The sequence below is a fragment of the Halichoerus grypus genome, chromosome 8, assembly GCF_964656455.1.
Source record: "Halichoerus grypus chromosome 8, mHalGry1.hap1.1, whole genome shotgun sequence".
NCBI classification, from domain to species: Eukaryota; Metazoa; Chordata; class Mammalia; order Carnivora; family Phocidae; genus Halichoerus; species Halichoerus grypus.
In genome coordinates, this window is record NC_135719.1 from 56,566,617 (window position 1) to 56,588,237 (window position 21,621).

Here is a 21,621-nt window from a genome sequence, read left to right on the forward strand (position 1 = left end):
AAGTCCCATGTGAGAAATTAAAACCGCAAGCTTCCCTACTGCTTTCCCAGGCTGAGTGATTGGACTTTTCTACTCTTTTCATACTTCAGGGGTCTTCATTCAAGGACATTACTTGGGTCCCCAGAATCTGTGTTTCAGGAAGCTCAGGGAGATCCTTTATTCAGCTTCTAAACTTGAACAGAGAGGGTGGCCAAGAGCCTGGGCTGGGCTCAGGGCCAGGTCTTTGCCCAAGGTGGGGGATCAATATGACAGACAAGGACACCTGAAGAAAACCTTGAACAAGAACTATTTAGACCATCAAGTGAATCAGAGGGTCAACTCACTGAAACCACTATGGTTTTCTTTTCTCTTTTTATTCTGAGACCTTTTTTTTTTCCTTTTGAGCTCAGCTGTTTGTTAAAAAATTATTTTTTATTGAATTTTAACCAGCATTTCCCTGTAGGTACCAATCTGCTACACTCTAAGAAGCTGTGGGAGTTAATTTACTTATCTTACAGAATGTTTACAGGTTCCAAGTCTCACCTTCCACCTCAGATCTTTTAGTTTTTGTCTGTTTTCCTCAGCTTCTGCTTAGCCAACTTACAAGTAGATTTTTTTTTTCCATCTTATTCCTTGGCATTGATGATTCATTTTGAAGTTTTGAGTGACTGTTGTTCTGGCCTTTCCTCAAATCCCCTTGTCTCTCAGATTGAGGCAGGGAAGACCTCCCCTGTGCACAAGTTCCTGGCTACCATACATCAGCTGTCCAAGCAGGAAAGCTGAAGTTTCTGGGTATGTGACCTTTCCCCTGTCCTCCAGTAGCTTCTAAAATGACGGTCATGACAAATCTCAGCCTTCCTGGCTGCACATGGCCCTGGTTTGGTTGGAAACATACCCAGCTGGAAGCAGTTGACATGCCAAGACCTTCGAGCATTGGGCTTTCCAATACCACATGTTGGGGCCCTTATTTCCTGTCTCTTCTTTTTGGCTAGATGGCTCCCTCCAGTTACAGGCATTCCCTGGGCAGCTGTCTGAATTAACATCTGAGCGTGGCCAGCACTGGCCCAGCTGTGGTCTCTGGCATTGCCACTAATGAGCAAATTCCCCAGTGAGCCCATAGGGCTGCCTTGATTTCTTTTTTAGGTACAATTATCTTGAACAAAGCCAGCTTCATAGGTGTGAGACCTATGCAGTTATACTGGCCCCTCACTCAGAAAAGTCAGTAACTGCATTAATACTCTGTTACTACTATCTTGACATTTTAAAATAACTTTGAATAAAATTTAAAAATTTTGAATTTGCACTAAGCTCCACAAACTATGTACCCTCTCCTTAGGAGAAACAGAGAACATCACTGACTCTTGGTGAAGTAGGTGGGACTTATTGACTAACCCAACCTCTTAGGAGTCCTGGGCAACAACTATTAGGCGTAATTATTTAAAAATATTTTTTTAGATGTAGTGCCATATCCTGCAAAACTTATGTTATGGGAAGCTTCCTTCTCCATGAAGTATCTTAGTGCTTCAGGAAAGGGAAGTGGGTTCGACTCTAGAATAGCCATCCAATAGAACTTCCATTACATTAACAATGACGTTAGTATTCTGTATTCTTGCTGTCCAATATGGTGGCCACTAGCCACATGTGGCTACTGAGAACTTGAAATGTGGCTAGTATGAGGACCTGTATTTCTAAATTTTAATTAATTTTTAATTATTTTAAATTTAAAGTTAACCATATGGGGCTACTGGCTACCATACTGGACAGTGTGTAGCTATAGAACAAAGTAATTTCTGACCTTTGAGACTTTGGTTATATTTTGTACTGACTCTACATCAAGACTTAAAACTAGGCTTTCAGATTTAAGGCATATCTAGAACTAGATAGGGGAACTCAAACCACAGTGTTTTTTCTTAAGTGTAGAGAAGATATCCTTTCTAACTATGGAAGCTAAGCCATGAGTCTCATTTCTATAACCTACAAGGGAAATATTACATGGACGAATGAATTGTCTAAAGACTGCTTCTTCCAGTTCTAAAGGATTATGCAATAAGGAAGACAGAGCAGAAGCAAGGTCAAAGGTCAGAGTCTTGGCTAGGAATGACAGTGAGGAGGTGTAGTGGGAGGTGAGTTGATAGATGAGCTTGAGCTCCCTCCTGGGCCCACATGACCTGGTGTACAAGTGACCCAGCAAGTTCCATGTGTTTTGAGAGCACAGAAGTACTTTGGAGGACTCTGGTCAAAACAAAAAGGTAGCTGAATATGAACTTTGAGAAGGCCAGAACTACAGATTTCAGAGATAGGTAGTACTTCATCTCAGAAAGCCACACCAGAGGGACATCTGGGTGGCTCAGTCATTAAGCGTCTGCCTTTGGCTCAGGTCATGATCGCAGGGTCCTGGGACTGAGTCCCGCATCGGGCTCCGTGCTCAGCGGGAAGCCTGCTTCTCCCTCTGCCTGCCGCTCCCCCTGCTTGTGCTCTCTCCTCTCTCTGACAAATAAATAAATAAAATCTTAAAAAAGGAGAGAGAGAGAGAGAGAGAAAAGCTACACTAGAAAAACTATACTTTAGTGGTCACCAGTCCAAGGAACAGAAAATCCAACCACTCCACTATTCACCAGTGAAGATCCAGATGATCTCATCTCTGCTGCTATGGGTCATCTAAACCTTTATAGACCCCAATACACACAGATGCTATCTTGAAGGACACAAAGAGATGAAGAGAAAATTTGAAAGATTTACCATTTTACTTAAAGAAATGAAAGAGAATTCACATAAAGGTCTTATCTGAATTATTGAATTGAACTAAATTTAACTGAATGGGATAAATGTAGGGTTCTTTTTCCTAGTTCTCTGTGGATGAGCAGATGTATCACAGGGAAATAAAGAAGCTGCATTTTCTTTGCACATCTAAGGGCAGAGTGAATGAATTTGTGACCCTACTCCAAATATGTTTGCCTTCCTGCCAAGCCAGTTATGGGCAACAGTACTTTTCACAAGCTTTAGTGGACGTGGCAGGAGGTTTCACAAGCTTTAGCGTCCACGACGTGGACGACGTGGCAGGAGGTGGAGTGGGGATGCTAACCTGCTGTTTTGAGCCTAGGAAGGAGCATTATGAGAGAATTGGCTACTTTACTCATAGATAGATGTCCTTTCTTCAAAGGCACTAGCAACTTCACATGGGCAGTTCATTGGGGCTTATCCAGAAGGCAGTTTTTCTCTTATCACCTACCTGGACATGGAGGAGGTTGTAGATACTTCCGTGTACTGGTCCAAAAGCTTTGAGAACAATGGAAGAGGCTCACTCTGTCAGATTATGGTGTCATTTGGACTGTGCAGTGCCTTAGTCATCTTCTTGTGCTGAATGAATCACATCTGGAATCAAGGAGGCAAGATCTACTTGGGCAATATCCTAATTACAATTATCTGGATCTAACATCCAATCAGTCCCTTGCCATACTGTAGAACATGTAGTCCCTCTGTGGGCTACAGCCCCACCTGCAGGCCAATGCTGAAAAGTACATGTTCAAGAAAATGGAGGAATTTCTGGGTTGTATTCTGTACAGCCAAGGCATCTGCATTGCGCTTCAAGTGTTCATGGTCCTACAGTAAGAGCCCACATGGTTCATTACATATATTTAGCAATTCCTGGAATTTGTTACAAAATTCATTACACATTTCTTTTCCTTGGCTGTTAGAATAACTAACACTTTCAAAAGGGAAAGAGGCCTTTTTTCATTCCCAGAGGGAGATGCAGCTTTCCAATAAGCCTTGCTTAATTCCTCCAACCTTCCACTAGCCTACCTGACCCGGCCCAATCCATATGAATGTCTCCAGCCATTCAGATTGGAAACATTAGACCCCAAGAGGATCCAACCCTCATGCCTCCACCCCTTGGGGTTCCTTCCCTGGGAAATTGGCTACTGGAAAAATTCAATTGCTCATCCTTCTTGGGAAAAAGATCACTTGTCATAGAGACTAAAGTGGCTAAGATAAATGCAGAGACTCAGTTTGCATCAGTGTCATCTTTTTCAAGCACTTTGGGTTTACCATTTCATACCCAATCCTGGAAAGCATGGAACCATGAATGAAGACTTATAGCACTAATCCTGGAAATCATCTGGCTGGGAATTCTGAGGACACCTAGCCCTAGCCATCAGGCACATATAGGGACCCACACAATTGGATTTGTATGATATCTAGGTGTAAGAAGAATAGAATGGTTAAGAATGGGCTTTAAGTTTACATTCTGAGGTACTGTATTTTCTTAGTCCATTCAGGCTTCTATAACAAAATGCCACAGAATGGGTATCTTTACACAACAATCACTTATTGCTCACAGTCTAGGGGCTGGAAGTCTGGATCATGGCACCAGCATGGTCACCTTCTGGTGAGGGCCCTCTTCCTGGTTCATAGCCAGTCCTTCTTGCTGTGTCCTCACATGGTGGAAGGGGTTAGGGATGTTTCTGGAGCTCTTTTATAATGGCACTAATCCCATTCATGAGTGTTTTTAAGCACCTCCTAAAGGCCTCACTCACTAATACCATCAGTTTTGGGGGTTAGGATTTGACATATGAGTTTTGGGGGGGACACATTCAGACCATAGCATAGGTGAATGGTAAAGCTAGTAGCTGCAGAGGAGGAAACTGTGGGAGAAACAGGTTTGGGAGATAAAATCCAGTTCTATTTAAAAAAATGTTCAAGGGTGCCTGGGTGGCTCAGTTGGTTAAGTGACTGCCTTCGGCTTAGGTCATGATCCCAGAGTCCTGGGATCAAGTCCCACATCGGGCTCCCGGCTCAGCGGGGAGACTGCTTCTTCCCTGACCCTCTCCCCTCTCATGCTGTTGCTGTTTCTCTCTCTCAAATATATAAATAAATAAATAATAAAAAAAATAAAAAAATGTTCGACTTGAAATTCTAATTAGACATCTAATGGAAATGTCAAGTAGGTGGCACGATATGTTTGTTAAGTCTGGAGCTCAGGGGAAATATCAGGACTGAAGAATATATAGATCTGGGAATTATTGACAGGGAGAAGGAAATGAAAGCCATGGGACTAGATAAATCTCCTCCAAAGTGAGTGAATGTATTTAAAGAACAGAAGAGGTTTAGACAAAGTTAAAAATCAGGAATGAGCGGAAGGAGCCAGCAGACTAAGAAGAAGCCAAGCAGGAATGTAGGAGGAAGGCTGAGACAGTATTTGACTCAGAAGCCAAGTGATCTACTGAGTCAAATGCTGCTGAGAGATCCAGTGAGAAGGAAGGACTGGGAATGGTTCAGTGGATTTAGAGAGATGGAGCTCATTGGTGCTCCTGAGAAGAAGAGCTTCAGTAGAGTTGTAGGGAAGACAATGATTGGAGAAAATGATTGGAGAAGACTGAAAGAGACTCTGAAGTGAGAAAGTGGAGACATTCAGTTTTGACCACTGATTTTAGGAATGGTGATATAGGTGGATCTGAGCAGCAGGGTGGGGTAGGTGGAGAAGGGCATAGATTCACGGGAGAACAGATTTATTTTAAAGTGGGAGATATTCTAGCATTTTTATATGCAGACAGAAAAGTTCTACTAGACAGAGGAAATGTGGAAATCCTAAAGAGAGTAGACGATGGAAAGAGCAAAGCCTTTGAATAGGTTGGAGGTTGTCCAGGGCTTAAATGAGTCTAAGTGTAGTCTAAGAGGACCTACACTCCAGGACAGTTCTTCTGCCATAAGGGAAAGGGACAAAAATTAGTAACTGTGATGATGTGAAATTGTCATAGCTGTCTTCTGGTTACTCCTTTCTTTTCTTTTTTTTTTTTTTTTTAATTTGAAGGCCTTAAATTTCTTTTTTTTTTTATTGTTATGTTAATCCCCATACATTACATCATTAGTTTTAGATATAGTGTTCCATGATTCATTGTTTGTGCATAACACCCAGTGCTCCATGCAGAACGTGCCCTCCTCAATACCCATCACCAGGCTAACCCATCCTCCCACCCCCCTCCCCTCTAGAACCCTCAGTTTGTTTTTCAGAGTCCATCGTCTCTCATGGTTCTTCTCCCCCTCTGATTTCCCCCCTTCATTCTTCCCCTCCTGCTACATTCTTCTTCTTCTTGGTTACTCCTTTCTTAGTAAAAGGAGAGATGAAGTCTCTTTCCACTAGCTCCACTAGCCCAGCTCCCACACACCCTGCCTTCAACCCAGAACTCCATCAGTTTACCCTGACAACCAAGCTGGAAGACCCAAAAATCTTTTGAAAGGTTCTGGATTCCCAGCAGTACCACAGCCAGCTCTGGTACTTTGACCATGAGAAGGGAAGCAAGTTAGAGAACCAAACACAGGAAATTCCCTCCCCCACACTCAGAACCCTGAACAGGTAAGTCTTTGTAGCCACCCACACTGGACAACGGAGTCTAGTAGAATGCAGACTGGAAGAAGAGCAAGTCCTGGTTAAAATGTCCACTGCCATCAGGCAGGTACCTTAATTTTTCGTTTCTGCTTGTACACTCTATTTCTAACCTCCTCGTTTTCAGTGGTTTTCCCAGTTTGTCCTCATATTTAGATACTTTGGCATTAAGTGGTTTTAAATTCAGCCTCTCTCTAAGTTACTTCCTCTGGAATCTCTTCCTCTTCAGCTCCAGGGAGCCTCAGACAAGTGACAGAGTCCCAGCTACCACATCCCTTCCCAGCTATCCTGACCACCACTTGCTAGGGAGAGAGGTCCTCACACAAATGGGAAAACATATAGAAAGCATATAAGATAGATTTTGAAAGGATAAACTAATGTCACCCTAAGGTGTTTTTGACTAATCAGAGCAGAACAGCAACAACAGAGCTTTCTGAGCAAGGTTTTGCTGTCATCTAATCCTCTTTATCCACCTCTAGCATCCTCCCACCAAAAAAAAGCCTTCTAAAGGAACAACACACCCTTTGGGAAAATGAGTGAAAGTACAGATAAATTAGAGTTTGGAGACAATGAGGGTAAAGAGGGTCTTCCCCATGGAAGACCACTAACATGTACACACACTTTGGTTCCCACACCTAGCGACTATAGTTACTGTAGCTTACAGATGAATGAATAGCAAATTTGAATGTCTTTTTTTCTAGTAGGAATTTTGCAGCAAAACATAAAGAGATATATTAATTTAAAAAGAAAACATGCATAATTATACACAAGTATTTTAATTTGGTAAACAAGCTTTGTTCAGCCAAGCATTTGTGGAGAGGTGTTTGGGCTTTTATTTGCATTAAAGTAGCTAAGTAAACATACTTTTCACTAAATAGGAATCAGGGTGAATATTTATTTTCCTACATAATATGTGACTAAACAAATGAGGCTCTTTTTTTTTTTTTTCTTGTTTAAACACTCCTGGGGCACCTGGGTGGCTCAGTCAGTTAAGCATCTGCCTTTGGCTCAGGTCATGATCCCAGGGTCCTGGGATTGAGCCCGGCATCAGGTTCCCTGTTCAGTGGGGAGCCTGCTTCTCCCTCTCCTTCTGCTCCTCCCCTCTGCTCCTGCTCTCTCGCTCTCTCTCTCTCTCAAATAAATAAATAAAATCTTAAAAAAACAAACAAACAAAACCCAATCCTTATATTGAAAGCCAAACATCCAGTTTGTCATGTGCCATGACTGAAAATGCTTTCAGAACTTCTTGTTGAAGTACCTTCAGAGCTCTTTACACACAGGGTGATGAACCGTCTCAGTTTGTCTGGCACTGAAGGGTTTCCCAGAATGTGGGACTTTTGAGTTTTAAAACTGAGTAGCCTAGGGTCAACTTCCCTGGCTTACCTGGAACTGAGGGAGATTTCAGTCCTCAAACTGGGAGAGTGCCAGGCAAAAGGGGTCGAGTTTGGTCATCCTATTTGTAAACCACACACAAGAAAAGTCAGCTCATTGCTTTGTAGTTGTAACTCTGTTACTCAATTTGATCCCCTCCTTATTTTTAAAGCCTTGGCCCTAAATATCTTTTGGCTATTGAGAAAGATCAAATTTCTCACCCACAGACAAATATGTGGTAGCACTCAAAATAGTCTGAGTTAAGAAGGCAATTTTATAAGCCTTTACTTCCTTCTTTCCTTCCTTCCTTTCCATTCTTACCTTTGTCTGTAGAAGTATGTGTATTAGTGGTGGACATGACATACTTTCTCTTTGACCATAGTTCAGTCAGGCTTCTCTGAGCCCTTTTCTCTATGAGGTCTCCACCTTGGCCCCCATCCTTATCCCAGTTTTAGCAAGAATGCTATCAAGTTGGTTTAGTAAGAATCCCCTTACCCTTGAATCTCCTCTTAGTAATTTTCCATCCACTGACCCCTTCACTCTGCCTATTGGCTATAAATCCCCTGCTGTCTTTGCTGTAATCTCTCCCCTACTACAGTGCACTTATTGCAATTGTCCTGAATAAAGTCTTCCTTGCCATTTTATTTATTTATTTATTTATTAGAGGTTTTTTATTTATTTATTTGACACACAGAGAGAGACAGCGAGAGAGGGAACACAAGCGGAGGGAGTGGGAGAGGGAGAAGCAGGGCTCCCGCCGAACAAGGAGCCCAATGTGGGGCGCGATCCCAGGACCCTGGGATCATGACTTGAGCCAAAGGCAGATGCTTAATAACTGAGCCACCCCGGTGCCCCTATTTATTTATTTTTATTTTTAAGTAGGCTCCATGCCCAGTGAGGAGCCCAATACAGGGCTTGAACTCATGACCCTGAGATCAAGACCTGAGCCAAGATCAAGAGTCAGATGCTCAACTGACTGAGCCACCCAGGCGCCCCTTGCTTACCATTTTAATAAGTGTCTGAATAATTCTTTTCTTTTACAGTTATGGTGCCATGACTTGGTACAGAATTAAATTCATCATTGGACCCCTGGAACCTCTCCTCCAGGACCTCAAATGTACACGTCTGAAGACTTTGTTTCACTCTTGACTGATTAGGGATCCAATGGTGAGTACAACTCCTGAGCCATTGCTCTGGATGACAGACTGTTAAAGCATGGTAAGGGCAGATTTTGATTCTTAAGATTCTGAGTATACCCTCTGAGGCTAGGTTAGAGTCCTAGGATTCTTTGGTTGAAAAGTGCCTGTTTAAGCAAGCATCTTTCTGGATGGATGTCTTCTTGGATCTTTCTGAGTGGGAATTTACTCCCTGACTCTTGAAGTGGCAAATTCCTGACTCTTTTGGAGGCCTCTACTCTAGAAACTCTGTTAGAGTCCCAGACAAATGGAGGCTGGGTTAGAGTCCCAGGCTTCTTTGTTAGCAAAGTATCATGAGTGAAGAACAAGGGAGCTTCTTCATAGACTGAAACCCCCTTCTCATACCCCTGATGACTATATGTCCCACCACCATGGCACTAGCTCTCTACTTCCTTTCTTGATGGAATAATTTTACTAAGGATAATTGGGAACTTCAATGACTTCCCCAAACTGGTTCCTCTAAGATTTCTCTCTCAGCACTGTTTCCGTTCCTCCTTCTTCTTTTTACCACCTTCAGTCCTCCATTCCTTTGAATCCATTGATAGGATTGCCTTCAAGCCCCTACCTCCTCCATCTCTCTGTCCACCCCTGCAAGACTTTCTCTTTCCCATTCCAGCCCCTCAATTTCTTCTAGTCACTTGAACTTTGAACTTTATGTCCCCCGTCCTCCACTGGGGGCTCTCAGGAGACCTACGGATCACCCAAAGAAACTACATGCAGGGCAAAACAAAATCTTAAAAGTTTCCTCCACAAATATTGATAAAAAGCATTAACTGTCAATTGAGCAGGTAACCTTAACTTGTTCCATCTGTCAGAAACACAATTTGGGATAAAAATATAAAGTGGATCAAAAACAAGAGCCAATTATTTTATATAAACCAGTGAGTTTTTTATTGCTATGTTTACCTGACTCATGGCTACAATTTTATTTTATATTTTTAAAGATTGTATTTATATATTTGTCAGAGGGAGAGAGAGAGCACAAGCAGGGGTAGTGGCAGGCAGAGGGAGAAGCAGGCTCCCCACTGAGCAAGGAGCGTGATGCGGGGCTTGATCCCAGGACCCTGGGATCATGACCTGAGCCACAGGTAGATGATTAACTAACTGAACCACCTAGGCATCCCTCATGGCTACAGTGTTAGAATGAAAGCAACAGGATCTCTATTTGCATCTGTCTGTATGATTATATAGTTATGTTTGTATATGTATGTTATATATATGTGATATTTTTCTATGTCTAGATGGTATTACCAAAAAAATTTATAAAATCTTGTGAAGAAGTTTCATAAATTGGCTTAGAGATAAATAAGTGCTTATATAAATTAAATATTCCTAAATCTCTCAGAAATATAGAAACTAACCCAAATGCTTTTCAAGTTTATGTGGCTTGGGAAAATCTTTGGTAAATAAGACTAATTTAATACTGTTTAATAAGAACAGCTCTGCCTTCTGAGTTATCAGTATTAAGTATAATACAAGTATTTGGTATTTAACCATTTTTAGATTTCTTTGCTTTTGTGATTTCTTTTTTTTTTTTTTTTTGATACTTGCCTAACATGCATGTACTGTACAAAATATTTAACAGGGAAATAACTTGAGATGAGGGCTAGCTTTGTCTAATGTTATATTTGCCTAAAAACAATTTCCAAAATCTTTTTTGTAACTTCCAACCTTAGAGATATGCTATGTCAAATATTCATTAAATACTGAGATAATTTTTTAGAAAGATTTTATTTATTTATTTGAGAGAGAGAGAAAGCATAAGCAGGCAGAGGGGCAGAGGGAGAGGGAGAAGCAGACTCCCCGCTGAGCATGGAGCCCAAAGCAAGGACCCATTCCAGGACTCTGAGATCATGACCTGAGATCATGACCTGAGCCAAAGTTAGATGCTTAACTGACTGAGCCACCCAGGCATCTCCAAATCTTCTCACTTCTAAAAGAGCTAACTTTTAAAAACTTTCACCGTCATGTTCTGTCCTCTATTTACTTTTGAATTCTTTTCTTGTAACTTTGGCTAAATAGGTAGCTAAGTATTGTTCATAGTAACCTGGGATTGTCTTCAGTCGAGTATTCAAACCTTTTGATCTTTGGACAATTTTGTCCTCCCAGAATCAAATCCTAAATGAAATCTTGATCTTGAACTGAACTTGAGATTTCTCAGATGGCTCTTTCAAAATCTTAAAGGATTTTTTTCTTTTATTTTGAAAAAGAGAGATGCCAAGAAACAATTAGTTTTAGATATGTTCAGTTGCATGAAAAGTATTGTCAAATAAAAGATACTTTAACCTTCTCTAGGTTTTATTTGTATGGATAAAATACTAATACAAACATTTCAGAAATTGTATGAAGTTTGTCAATCCCTCACTGTCCATGATATGTTCTGGTATAATGTTACCAGTCATAATTCTAGTTATTATTTTAAATGTTCTAAACCACAGAAATAACCAAATTCCCTTATCAATTGTATCATTTTTATGGTGAATTCTCCTCAGATCTTTAACCATTTAAAATCTTTTGTCATTAATAGACAGTTTTTGTTTTACTCTGATTCTTCTCTGAAAGCACTTGCAATTAGCTGTAGGCCAGAGTGCTTTATCTTTAACAAAAAGGAATGGAAAGAGACCCATGGAAAGGACTAGAACAGGTCTCTGGGATGTAGGCTTCTGATGGCAGTGCTTAAATTACTTTAAGACCGTACCATTTGACTGAGAAAGCAGCCTAGAACTTTGGTGGAGAAACTGATGGGTTCATAAAACTGCTAACCCAAGACCAAGCAGAACAAGAATTAATTACATAAAACTGAATGAACTGATGAAGGGTGATTATGGTTTTTGTTTGGAAGATTGCTGCTGGATTTAAGGAATTCCTTTTCCTTTTCTTTTAAGTTATAGCTCACAACAATTTAGTAGATAATATTTTTTGTAAACAGAAATGAAACATTTATCTTTTCTCCCTGGCTGATTCCTCCAGAATTCAGAAACTCTTACCTGAGTATTCTTATTTTCATGACGATATAATTATTTGCATAAGTTCAGTAAGAATCTCTCCTCCTTGAACAGGACATAGTTGGAAACATTGGTTATATAACCAAGGCTTTGAGTGGAATGTCATATTTAAGACTGATGTGCATAGAATCAGTTATGACCAAATAGTTTCATGGAACTAAGGCTGACTTTATGGAGCTAATGCTTACAAAGCCCTTTTGGGAAAACTGGGCTGGTATGGCTTACAGGGTTCCCAGCCTTGTCGGTGAGTAAGGAAGGTTACTTCCTGGCAGGCCCAGGAAGCTTAGGATATTTTGGGGACCTAGAGCACAGAGAAATTCCCCCAAATCTATAGATCCTGCAAGTGAAATCTGGTGGCAAATTCTTGTCTTGGCTTCCTAGCCAAGAGACTATTAAAAGTCTAATTTGAGTTTCCTTATGAAAAGTTCCAGCAAAGCAAACTTTCAAAGGTCTATGTGGTCAGTTACTCTTCTTGCTACACTTATGTAAATAATAGGCTGAATCTAATGTGACCAGACTCATTTTGTAAACAAGAATAATCTTACTTTGGTTAACTTTGGTGAAAAAAAGGGTGAGTGTAGAGAGAAATTTTATGCTACAATGAAAAACTATAGCACAACTTTGTGGACTATCAGCTTCTAGTCCCAGTCATTGTCTTTGAGGTTTTGTTATATACGTACAGACTGGACTGAGTCCTGCCAACTTGCACATTTTGTTAGTCCCTCCCAAATACTCAGTTCTCCTAATTTTCTCCAGTATCTGGCTATACAACTGTCCAAAGGAATGTTTCCAATTTTTCTCCCACCTGCGTATCTTGGTGTCACTGAGAACTCAAACCTGACTGCCTGGAGCCTTCCTGGGATCCTAGGTTGTCCTGCAAGCTGACACTGGATGATGGGTAACCTTTAAGCCTGGAGCTGCTGCTGTGGAGGCCATTCAGGAAGTTTATGCAAAGTGCCATTTCTTCCATGCTGTGCTCTGGGAAATAACCATGACCCTGATATTATACCATCACAAGACATTCAAACTGCAGCCTAAGAAATCTACCAGATCATCACCATAGACTCATTTCACCACCTAAAGATGCTTCCAGCCCAGCATCTAGAAATCTCAACTGGCTGCCCCCTGGACTCAGAAACTGGGTTTATAGTCTGCTTCAACCTTAATCTTTATTTTTCTTTTTATTTTCATAGAAATTTCCCACATTTAATACTTGATTATTTGCACTCTCCAGTAAATATCCTCTACTCCCAAGTCCCAACAGATGGTTCAGCTGGTCCTTATAACAAAAGGAGACTGAGCAAGAAATGGACTTAAATTGTTCAGAGGAAAGAAGAATGTCTCTCTTTTCCTTGATCAGGAGGAGGGACTGACAAAGACTCTCAGGCCTCAGTCTTGGCCCTGTCCTTCTTTGGCATGCCTAGTCCAGTTTTAACAAGAATCCTGCTAAATAAGTTTATCAAGAGTACCCCCAGCATTGATATCTAATCACCTTACCACCCCCCGCCCCCCCATGTCTGGTCAAGTCCCTCATCCCTCACCGTTGATGTATAAGTCCATGACCAGCCTTTTGCAGGAATCCTCTTAAAAAAGAATCCCTGTGCTCTTGATGTCTCCTATCAGTAGTTTTCTATCCACTGACCCCCCCAACTCTGCACTTTGGCTAATAAATGCCCGCTTGTCTTTGTTGTATTGGGAGTTGAATCTGATCTCTGTCCTATTGCAATAGAAGCAGCTCCTATTGCAATAGTCTTGAATAAAGTCTCCTGGTAAAGGAGACTTACCATTTTAACAAGTGTCAGAATAATTTTTTCTTTCACATACACATTAGGAAAAGGGGGTTTCTTACTCAGTATATGAGCCACAAGAGACATTAAAATCAGCATCTCCTCTTTAAAGGTCATTTGTCCTACCTCCCACAAGTTTTGGAATCCCTCAGACCTTAACTTGTAGCTCAGTACATCATCCCTTTCCCTGACTTTTGGCTGCTTAACACATTTCATGGTAATCACTAATTCATCACATGGAACTGAATAAGAACCATTTAATATGATTATCTTCTCCATTAAAGCTGTCATCATAATTAGAGCTGCATGAACTGTTTGCCAGGAATTATAACTTCTGCCAAGAAAAACTTGGGTGTCATTTTAGAAAAATTCTTAGGTGGGGGAGGAGGAGATCAGGACCATCTGTGTTGGGATCCAAAGCTGAATAATGCGAAATAAAGCCCTCTTCCCCTGCTATCTGCCAAACTCTGGCCAGCCCTCCAACTGGACCTTGCCAAAGACTTTAGAGTGAATCAACTTCCAAGGTAGTCCAAAGAGCACACCCTCTCAGAGAATGATAGCTTTGCAAAAGTCACCCTTTAAGAAGAGAAAAAAGACAGCAGCAAATAAAAATTAGGCCTTCATGCATAAGGCTCCCTAAAAGTTGTTCCAAATGGTTTTGTTTGCCACCCTACTGTTTCCAGGGCAACCACCTAAGCCAGGACAGAAGTAGAAGGAGACATGAGGCTAGAATGGGACCACCCACTGCAATTCTCATTTTATCCTGATGGCAAGAACCTTTATATCGACTCAAAGTGTTTGTCAGGCCTCTCGCTGTGAATCACTAGAATAACATTTTGCCCTGATGGAAGTGTGTCACAGGCTGCTGCTCCCACATCCCCCCATACTGAGGTGTTTTTAAATGGAACCAAATATCCCAGGGGAATTTTCTCTGCACTACTAGCATTGCTTTGTTGCACGTTTCTAGATTACACACTGTAAATTATAGATAAAATACATTATGCTAATTTCCTCCTGCGTATCTTTTAGTTATTTTTAGGAGAAGTGTCTTTGAAATTCAGCCTTTCAGGTAAATGTTCAAAATGAAGAGAAAAATAAAACCAAGGCAGAGGGATGCTCAAGACTGAGACTGCGGCCACATCACAGCCTGGCGCTTTGTCATGAGCATAATTTGTGTCCAGCAAGGATTGTAGCTGCAGAATGTGGAAGAAGCCCTGCACTGGGCATCATTAGATTTGAGTGTGCCACCTGGTTCTGCAAGTTTCTGGATATGTGACTTTGGAGGAATTTTATTTCATTTCTCTGAGTTTCCTCATCTTTGAAATGAGAAATGCTCATCGAGATCTCTAAGGTGCCTTCCACTTCTCACACTGGAGTAAAATGCCTTCAAATTATGTAGAGCAGATTATATTGACCATCTTTAAAAAGAAAGAATACACTCAACCTGTGAGCATTAAAAAATTCAGTAGCACCAAAACACTCCGACCCACAATCTTCATGATCTCTTACTGCCCTGGGTGTTGCTGATTTTTTACTTGCTGCACTGGGTATCTCTCATTTGCTCCTCAGATGGACTCTCCATTGTTCTCCACCATGGAAGGTTGTCCTGTGAGGACTACAACACAGGCTCTTGTCCTCTGACTTCCAGGTGGATTCAGTGAATGGGCAGGAAAATGAAAGGAGGGCAGAGTGTGAGGTTGCCCCCTCCCTGCTCCCTGCCTGTGAGGTTGCCGTGAGCTAGCTTCGTCCCTCAACCAAGGTCACAGCTCCTGGAAGGCATCCTCGCTACCTAACTCTTAGTCTGTTTGGGCTGCAGTAACAATATGCCATAGACTAGGTGACTTATAAATGACAGAAATTTATTTATTCCAGGTCTGGAGGCTGGAAGTCTGATATCAGTGTCCTGACAGATTTGGTGTCTGACGAGAATCCACTCCCTGGTTGTAGACTGCTGACTTCTTGCCGTACCCTCATGTGATGGAAAAAGGGTGAGAGAGCTCTCTGGGGTCTCTTTTATAAGGGCACCAATTCCATTCACAAGGGCTCCATCCTCATGACCTAATTACTTCCCAAAGGCCCCATCTCTAATATCATCATATTAGGCATTAGAATTGCAACACTATGAATTTTGGGGAAACACAAACATTCAGTCTATAACAGACTATTTCCTCTTGCTACTTCAGGTCTACAGGCAGTGCATAACCCTGTGGTTCTCTATGCTCTGTGCATATCTTTAAAAATTGGTCTTTATTCAAGTTTGAATGAACCATCTATTGCCTTCCTGTATCTTGACTGATACACTCAGTTTTTTGAGATACAAGTATGGCAATATTGGAAAGGCCATGGTGCTTTTTATTTCAATATTTCAGTTCACCTTGAATATGTATTTTCCACTATAGTTGTGACTCTGAGAAAAGATGAGAATTTCTATTCAGTGCTGCTTACTTATGTTGTACTAGACTTCTATATGTGCTTGTATTAGACAGGATTCAGAAACAGATAATAGGAGCCAGTCTAGTAGTTAAACAGAAAAGGATTGGAGGCAAGGAATCGGATGCTCACAATTAGAAGGGCTAGAGGAATAGGCTCTAGGCTGGGCTTCCAGGAATGACTTTCAGAAGACTACCACAGAGCTAACCTGTCTAGAAAACTATCTCTTCAACATTCAGGAAGCTGGGTAATCAAGAAGCCCATGTTCCACCTGCCAGCTTCAAGATCTCACTACTTTTGCCAGTTCAGGAATCAGAAAGTTGCAGACTCAGTTGTTGGCCCCAAACTTTGTGTACCTGATTTGCACCATCAGGATGAAGGCCTTTAGCTTTCCAGCCTCTGTAGTATGGGAAGGCATAGTAGAAGGAGATTGGGATGAATTCTGAGCAAGCCAATCTATTCTCCATCACAAGATGATTTCTGAAAGCATGTTTCAAATGCCACACTAAAAAAAAGGTGAACTTTGGAGATTAAAAAAAGAGAGAGACTAGAATGAAAATCTCTGCTTCAGGATTTACTGGCTGTATGACCTTGGGCAGGATGCACTTAATACTCATAGGGCTATTTTTCATCTGTGCAATAGGAGTAATAATGCCTACCTCCCAGAATTGCCATTCATTTATCCATCTCTATAAACAGATTTTTATTGATTGTTATATAATTATCAGGATTTTTTAGTTGGAGGTGACAAATCTAATTGATTGGTTAAGTCAAAAAAAAATTTTATCAAAGGATATTTGGTAGGTCACAGAATTGCCAAGAGGCATCAGAGCTGGCCTGGGACACAGCTACTGCCCCCACAACCCCTCCTAGCACTGAGGCAAGTGCTGTGGCCAGCTCTGTTACCAGAAACTCACCAGCTTTGCCTCTGAAGGCCAAGTGGCAACGCTGTCCCTCTCATTGGCAAAAATGGATTCCACATGGCATTTCTTCCTCACATTAGTCTCTTCTCAGAGGGTTTCACAAGAGTGTCTGGTGGGGCCTGGGTCACATGCTTGTGCCCAGCTACAGGGGAACCTAGGGAAGCACGATTTTTGACTTTTAACTTGGAGAGGAAGGAAACTCCCTAACACAGGAAGAATGTTCGTAAAGTGCTGGCCTCCAGACATATGTCCACCCCACCTCCTCAAAATGGCTAAGCAAAGGAGACTTAGCTTTTTCTCACTCTGCTTTCCTGGGCTCAAGTATCCTTCTCCGCACAAAGGAGGCATGCTGTTTCCTGAGAGCTGCAAATTTACCTTCTATCAGCCAAGCAGTCCCTGTGTAGAGAATGTGTCTCTTTCCCAGTGATTCCATCAAAATCTGTGGCTGACTCTATTGATCTGACTTGGATCGCATAAACTTTCCTAAATCATTCATTGAGCCAGAGAGATGGAATAAATTAACACATCAGATCTGGGTTACATGCCAGCTGAATTGAGAAGTATAGGTTCAGCCCTTTTAGAGCTGTTTGGCTCAAGCCTGGGGGAAGAAATATTTTATGAAGGAAAATTGGGATGCTGGGCAGGCAAAAACAATAGTTTTCTGCTGTACTCTTCCTGATAGTTCAATATCCACAAACACACACTCTTCCTCTCATCATACAACAACATAAGTGTTCCCACTCATGATAGTGCAACTCTTCCATGTATACCCCAAAACTCCCTTCCCTAACTCTATGCCACTTATTGCACCCAGCTCTAGGGGCTCTCAGCAAGGTGCATTTGATGGTTAATTTTATGTGTCAACTTGACTGGGCTGAGGAATCCCTGGATAGCTGGTAAAACCTTATTTCTAGATGTGTCTGTTAGTGTGTTTCTGGAAGAGATTAACATTTGAATCAGTAGACTGAGTAAAGAAGATCTCCCTTACCAATGCACGTGGGCATCAGCTAATACATTGAGGGCTTGAATAAAATAAAAAGGCTGAGGAAGAGTGAATTTGCTTTCTCTGCTTGAGCTGAGACATCCATCGTCTCCTGTTCTTGGACATCAGTGCTCTTGATTCTTGGGCCTTTGGACTTGGATTGGGACTTATACCCTTGACTCCTCTGTTCTCAGACCTTTGAATTTGGGCTAGAACTACACCACTGGCTTTCCCGGGCCTCCAGTTTGCAGACAGCAGATCATGGGATTTCTCAGCCTCCATAGTCACATAAGCTAGTGCCTCATAATAAATCTCTTTCTATATATCTCTATATATCCTACTGGTTCTGTTTCTCTGTAGAACCCTTACTAATGCTGTTCATTAATCTTGGGTTGGTCCAGAATATCTCCTGCATGTTGGCAACTTTGCCAAATGACAAATTTAACCTAAGCTACAATGGTGCAAAGAGGTCAGGATATACCTTAATTAAAAAAAAAAAAAAAATAGCCCCATGTAGAAAAGGGAAGAAGAATCAGCTTAGAATGGTTGCTGTCTAACAGCGTTGATCACATCCTTCTTTCCAGGAATAAAAACTCTCCCTGCTTCAGTGATGGAGTGAAACCTGTGGGTAGCCAAAGTGGCTAACTCTGCCTTTCTCTTCTGGTAGTGGAGACATGTGCAGTGTCCACTGTGGTCACAACTGAGAAGGACAATGGGGAGAACTCATCTGTGGGGGTTATAGAGAAGAGTTCAGGGGCCTGGAGACTGCCTTAGGTTGGTCATCATTTTTTCCAGGAATACAATTTATTTAGAAATCTAGTAGGCTCTCCATCTATATCCAACAGAGAGAATGGCCTCTCTCATAGCAACAGGCCTTAGATCTATGCCCTTATCTCTAGTCCTTACCTATAATGCCTCCGTTTGGACATTTCCTGGCGGCAATAACAAGCAGTCGCTTGAGTTAGAAAAGACAGAACCAATCTGTGCTCCCTCATCCCATGTATGTCAGTGGTTGGGTTCCAAAGTGGGGCTAAATGGAGACTTTATCAGGCAATGAAGACCCAGGAAAAGGTGCTTAGTAGTGCTTTTCTTGAGTCCCTTGTTATTTCCTTTTAAGTTTTCAGTATCCTGGACTTTGCTTCCACTAACTTTATCTTGGGGAAGAGAATTCAGCTTTGCCAAATGAGCAAAGCTCAAGATTATCTGGATACTAACTCTCTTTGATCATAGGCCATAGATATAAGGGGCTTTCCTTAACAGTTTCTGTTCTCTCTGCTTTCTGATGAGCCAGTAGTCTCTTACTTATAGTAACTCATCCCAGGCTGAAAAAATATCCAAACTGATCTAACCAGATGACATTTTTCTACTGACTCTCCTAAATCTTCAGCCTGGGTAGACACATTGCCTGAGTCTCCAGATAAAATGTGCTCATGAAGCTAGCCATCTTCCCAGCCAGAGAAGGGGAAATCTACACTGAGTCCTGCCTCACCATGACCCTTCCAACTGCACATTGTCATTCCAAATGTCAGTTGTAAGAGGTGCTTTCAGGAATCAATCTCTATTTCAATTACTCCATAAACAAAAGAAACTCTAGCTATCTTAAGCAAAAACAAAAAATGTGCTCAAGAATGTGGAGTAGCACAAAGAGTTAAAAGAAAAACTAAGCACCAGGGTGTAAAAAGAATAGGAATCACAATAGCTGTAAGTACCCAAGGGACAGGAACTAATGGTCAGTCCTTTTTGTGACAGTATTGTTAGGATAAGTGATCATAGGTATTTTCTATCCCTTTGTTGTCCTACTTGAGATTTAATGTTTGGGAGAGAGTCTGAATGGCATTCTTGGGTTATCCAACCACTCACTTCTTGTTCAAGGGAGGGCAGGACATTTTGAATGATTGCCTCACCAAGACTGTCAAGGGAATTGTTTGAAGGTGTTCTTACCAGAAAAAGATGGAATGCCCAACAGACAAAACCCAAAGATGTTTACTATTTGCTTACTAGGTGATAGGCTCTGTGCTAGCCTCTCTGGATCCAAAGATAAATAATGATGTTGACTAACATTTATTAATAATTTAATCAATGCCAGGAACTTCCTATGCATTATTTCAGGTATTCTTTATAATAAATACTGTAACATACGTACTCTTATGTCTTAAATCAGTCTCATGGGTTTAATTGTTCAGTTAATTCATATATTAAAGTTCTAACCCTAGAACCTCAGAATGTGACCTTATTTGCAAATAGGGTCATTGCAGATATAATTAGTAAGATGACATCTTTAGAGTGGACCCCAATCCAATACTGGTGTCTTTATAAAAAGAGGAAATTTGGACACAGAGGCAAGCACACGTGGAGATAAAGGCAGAGATTTAAGTGGTTGCATCTACAAGCCAAGGAACACTATAAAGATTGCCAGCAAACCACCAGAAGCTAGGGGAAAGGCATGGGCATTCTTCCTCACAGCCCTAAGAAGGAGCCAACCCTATCAATACCTTGATCTTGAATTTCTAGCCTCCAGAACTGTGAAACAATAAATTTATCTCATTTCTGTCCCCCCAGTTCCTTGGTACTTTGTGATACCAGCCCTTGAAACTAATGTAGTCGAGCTCCCTCGAAGCAGAGCCTGAGATAGAATTCTTATGTAGGAGATTTATTCAAAGAGTACCTTTCTAAGTTTCTCCTGTTTTCCAAAATGGCCACGGCATTATTTCTGGTCCCATATACTTTTCATATTTCTTCTCAAATTGCCACTACTCTATCAAGAAGTGGAGTCTTTGAACTTGAGGGGATCTTGTGAGTATTTTAACTAATAGAATAAGGCAGAAATAACACTGGGTAACTTCCAGGTTTAGGTCATGAAAAGCAATTCAGCTATCATCTAGCTCTCTCTTTTTCAAGATTCCCCTCTCCCTTAGAAGCCAGCCACCATGCTATGAGAAAACTGAAATTAGCCCATTCAAAGAGACTACATAGAGAGGGACTGAGGTCCCTAGGGAATGGTTTATATATATCAACCGCCAGGCATGTGAGTGGTGAGACTTCAGATGATTCCAGTCCTCAACCTTCAAATCTCATAAATATTATGAAGCAGACAAAAATTACTCCCCAAAAGTTCCTAACCCACAGAATCCACAAGCATAATAAACACCAAGTTTTGGGGTAATTTATATTGCAGTCATAGCAACTGGAAGAGGTTTTAGTACCTAGGAGTTAGGGTATTGCCGTAACGAAACCCTGAAAATGTGGGACTTTGGGACAGTAGATGAAATGTGAATGGGCCCTGACGAGACTGGTGGAGGAGTCGAATGGCCTTCAAGAGGACTCTCAGAGAGGGCTTAAAGAAAAATAAGGAAAATCTTTTTTTTTTTTTTTTTTTTAAAGATTTTTATTTATTTATTTGAGAGAGAGAGAATGAGAGAGAGCACATGAGAGGGAGGGAGGGTCAGAGGGAGAAGCAGACTCCCTGCCGAGCAGGGAGCCCGATGCAGGACTCGATCCAGGGACTCCAGGAAAAAATAAGGAAAATCTTACTGGAAATTGGAGAAAGAGGATCCTCATTATGTAGT

The 21,621-nt window shown here is 41.4% G+C and overlaps 1 protein-coding gene across 6 annotated transcripts in view; it reads left to right on the forward strand.

Moving 5' to 3' along the window:
* Window positions 1–21,621, forward strand: part of ZNF280D (zinc finger protein 280D) — a 302,477-nt gene that overhangs the window by 65,064 nt on the left and 215,792 nt on the right. For 5 of the 6 annotated variants that reach the window (XM_036107001.2, XM_078079286.1, XM_078079290.1 and 2 more), the window contains exon 3: window positions 8,776–8,899. In XM_036107001.2, coding sequence (XP_035962894.2) covers window positions 8,897–8,899 — 3 coding nt within the window. In that variant the 5' untranslated portion in view covers window positions 8,776–8,896. Of the gene's footprint in view, window positions 1–8,775; window positions 8,900–15,592; window positions 15,709–21,621 lie in introns of all 6 variants that reach the window. The other variant, XM_078079289.1, reaches the window with a different exon arrangement.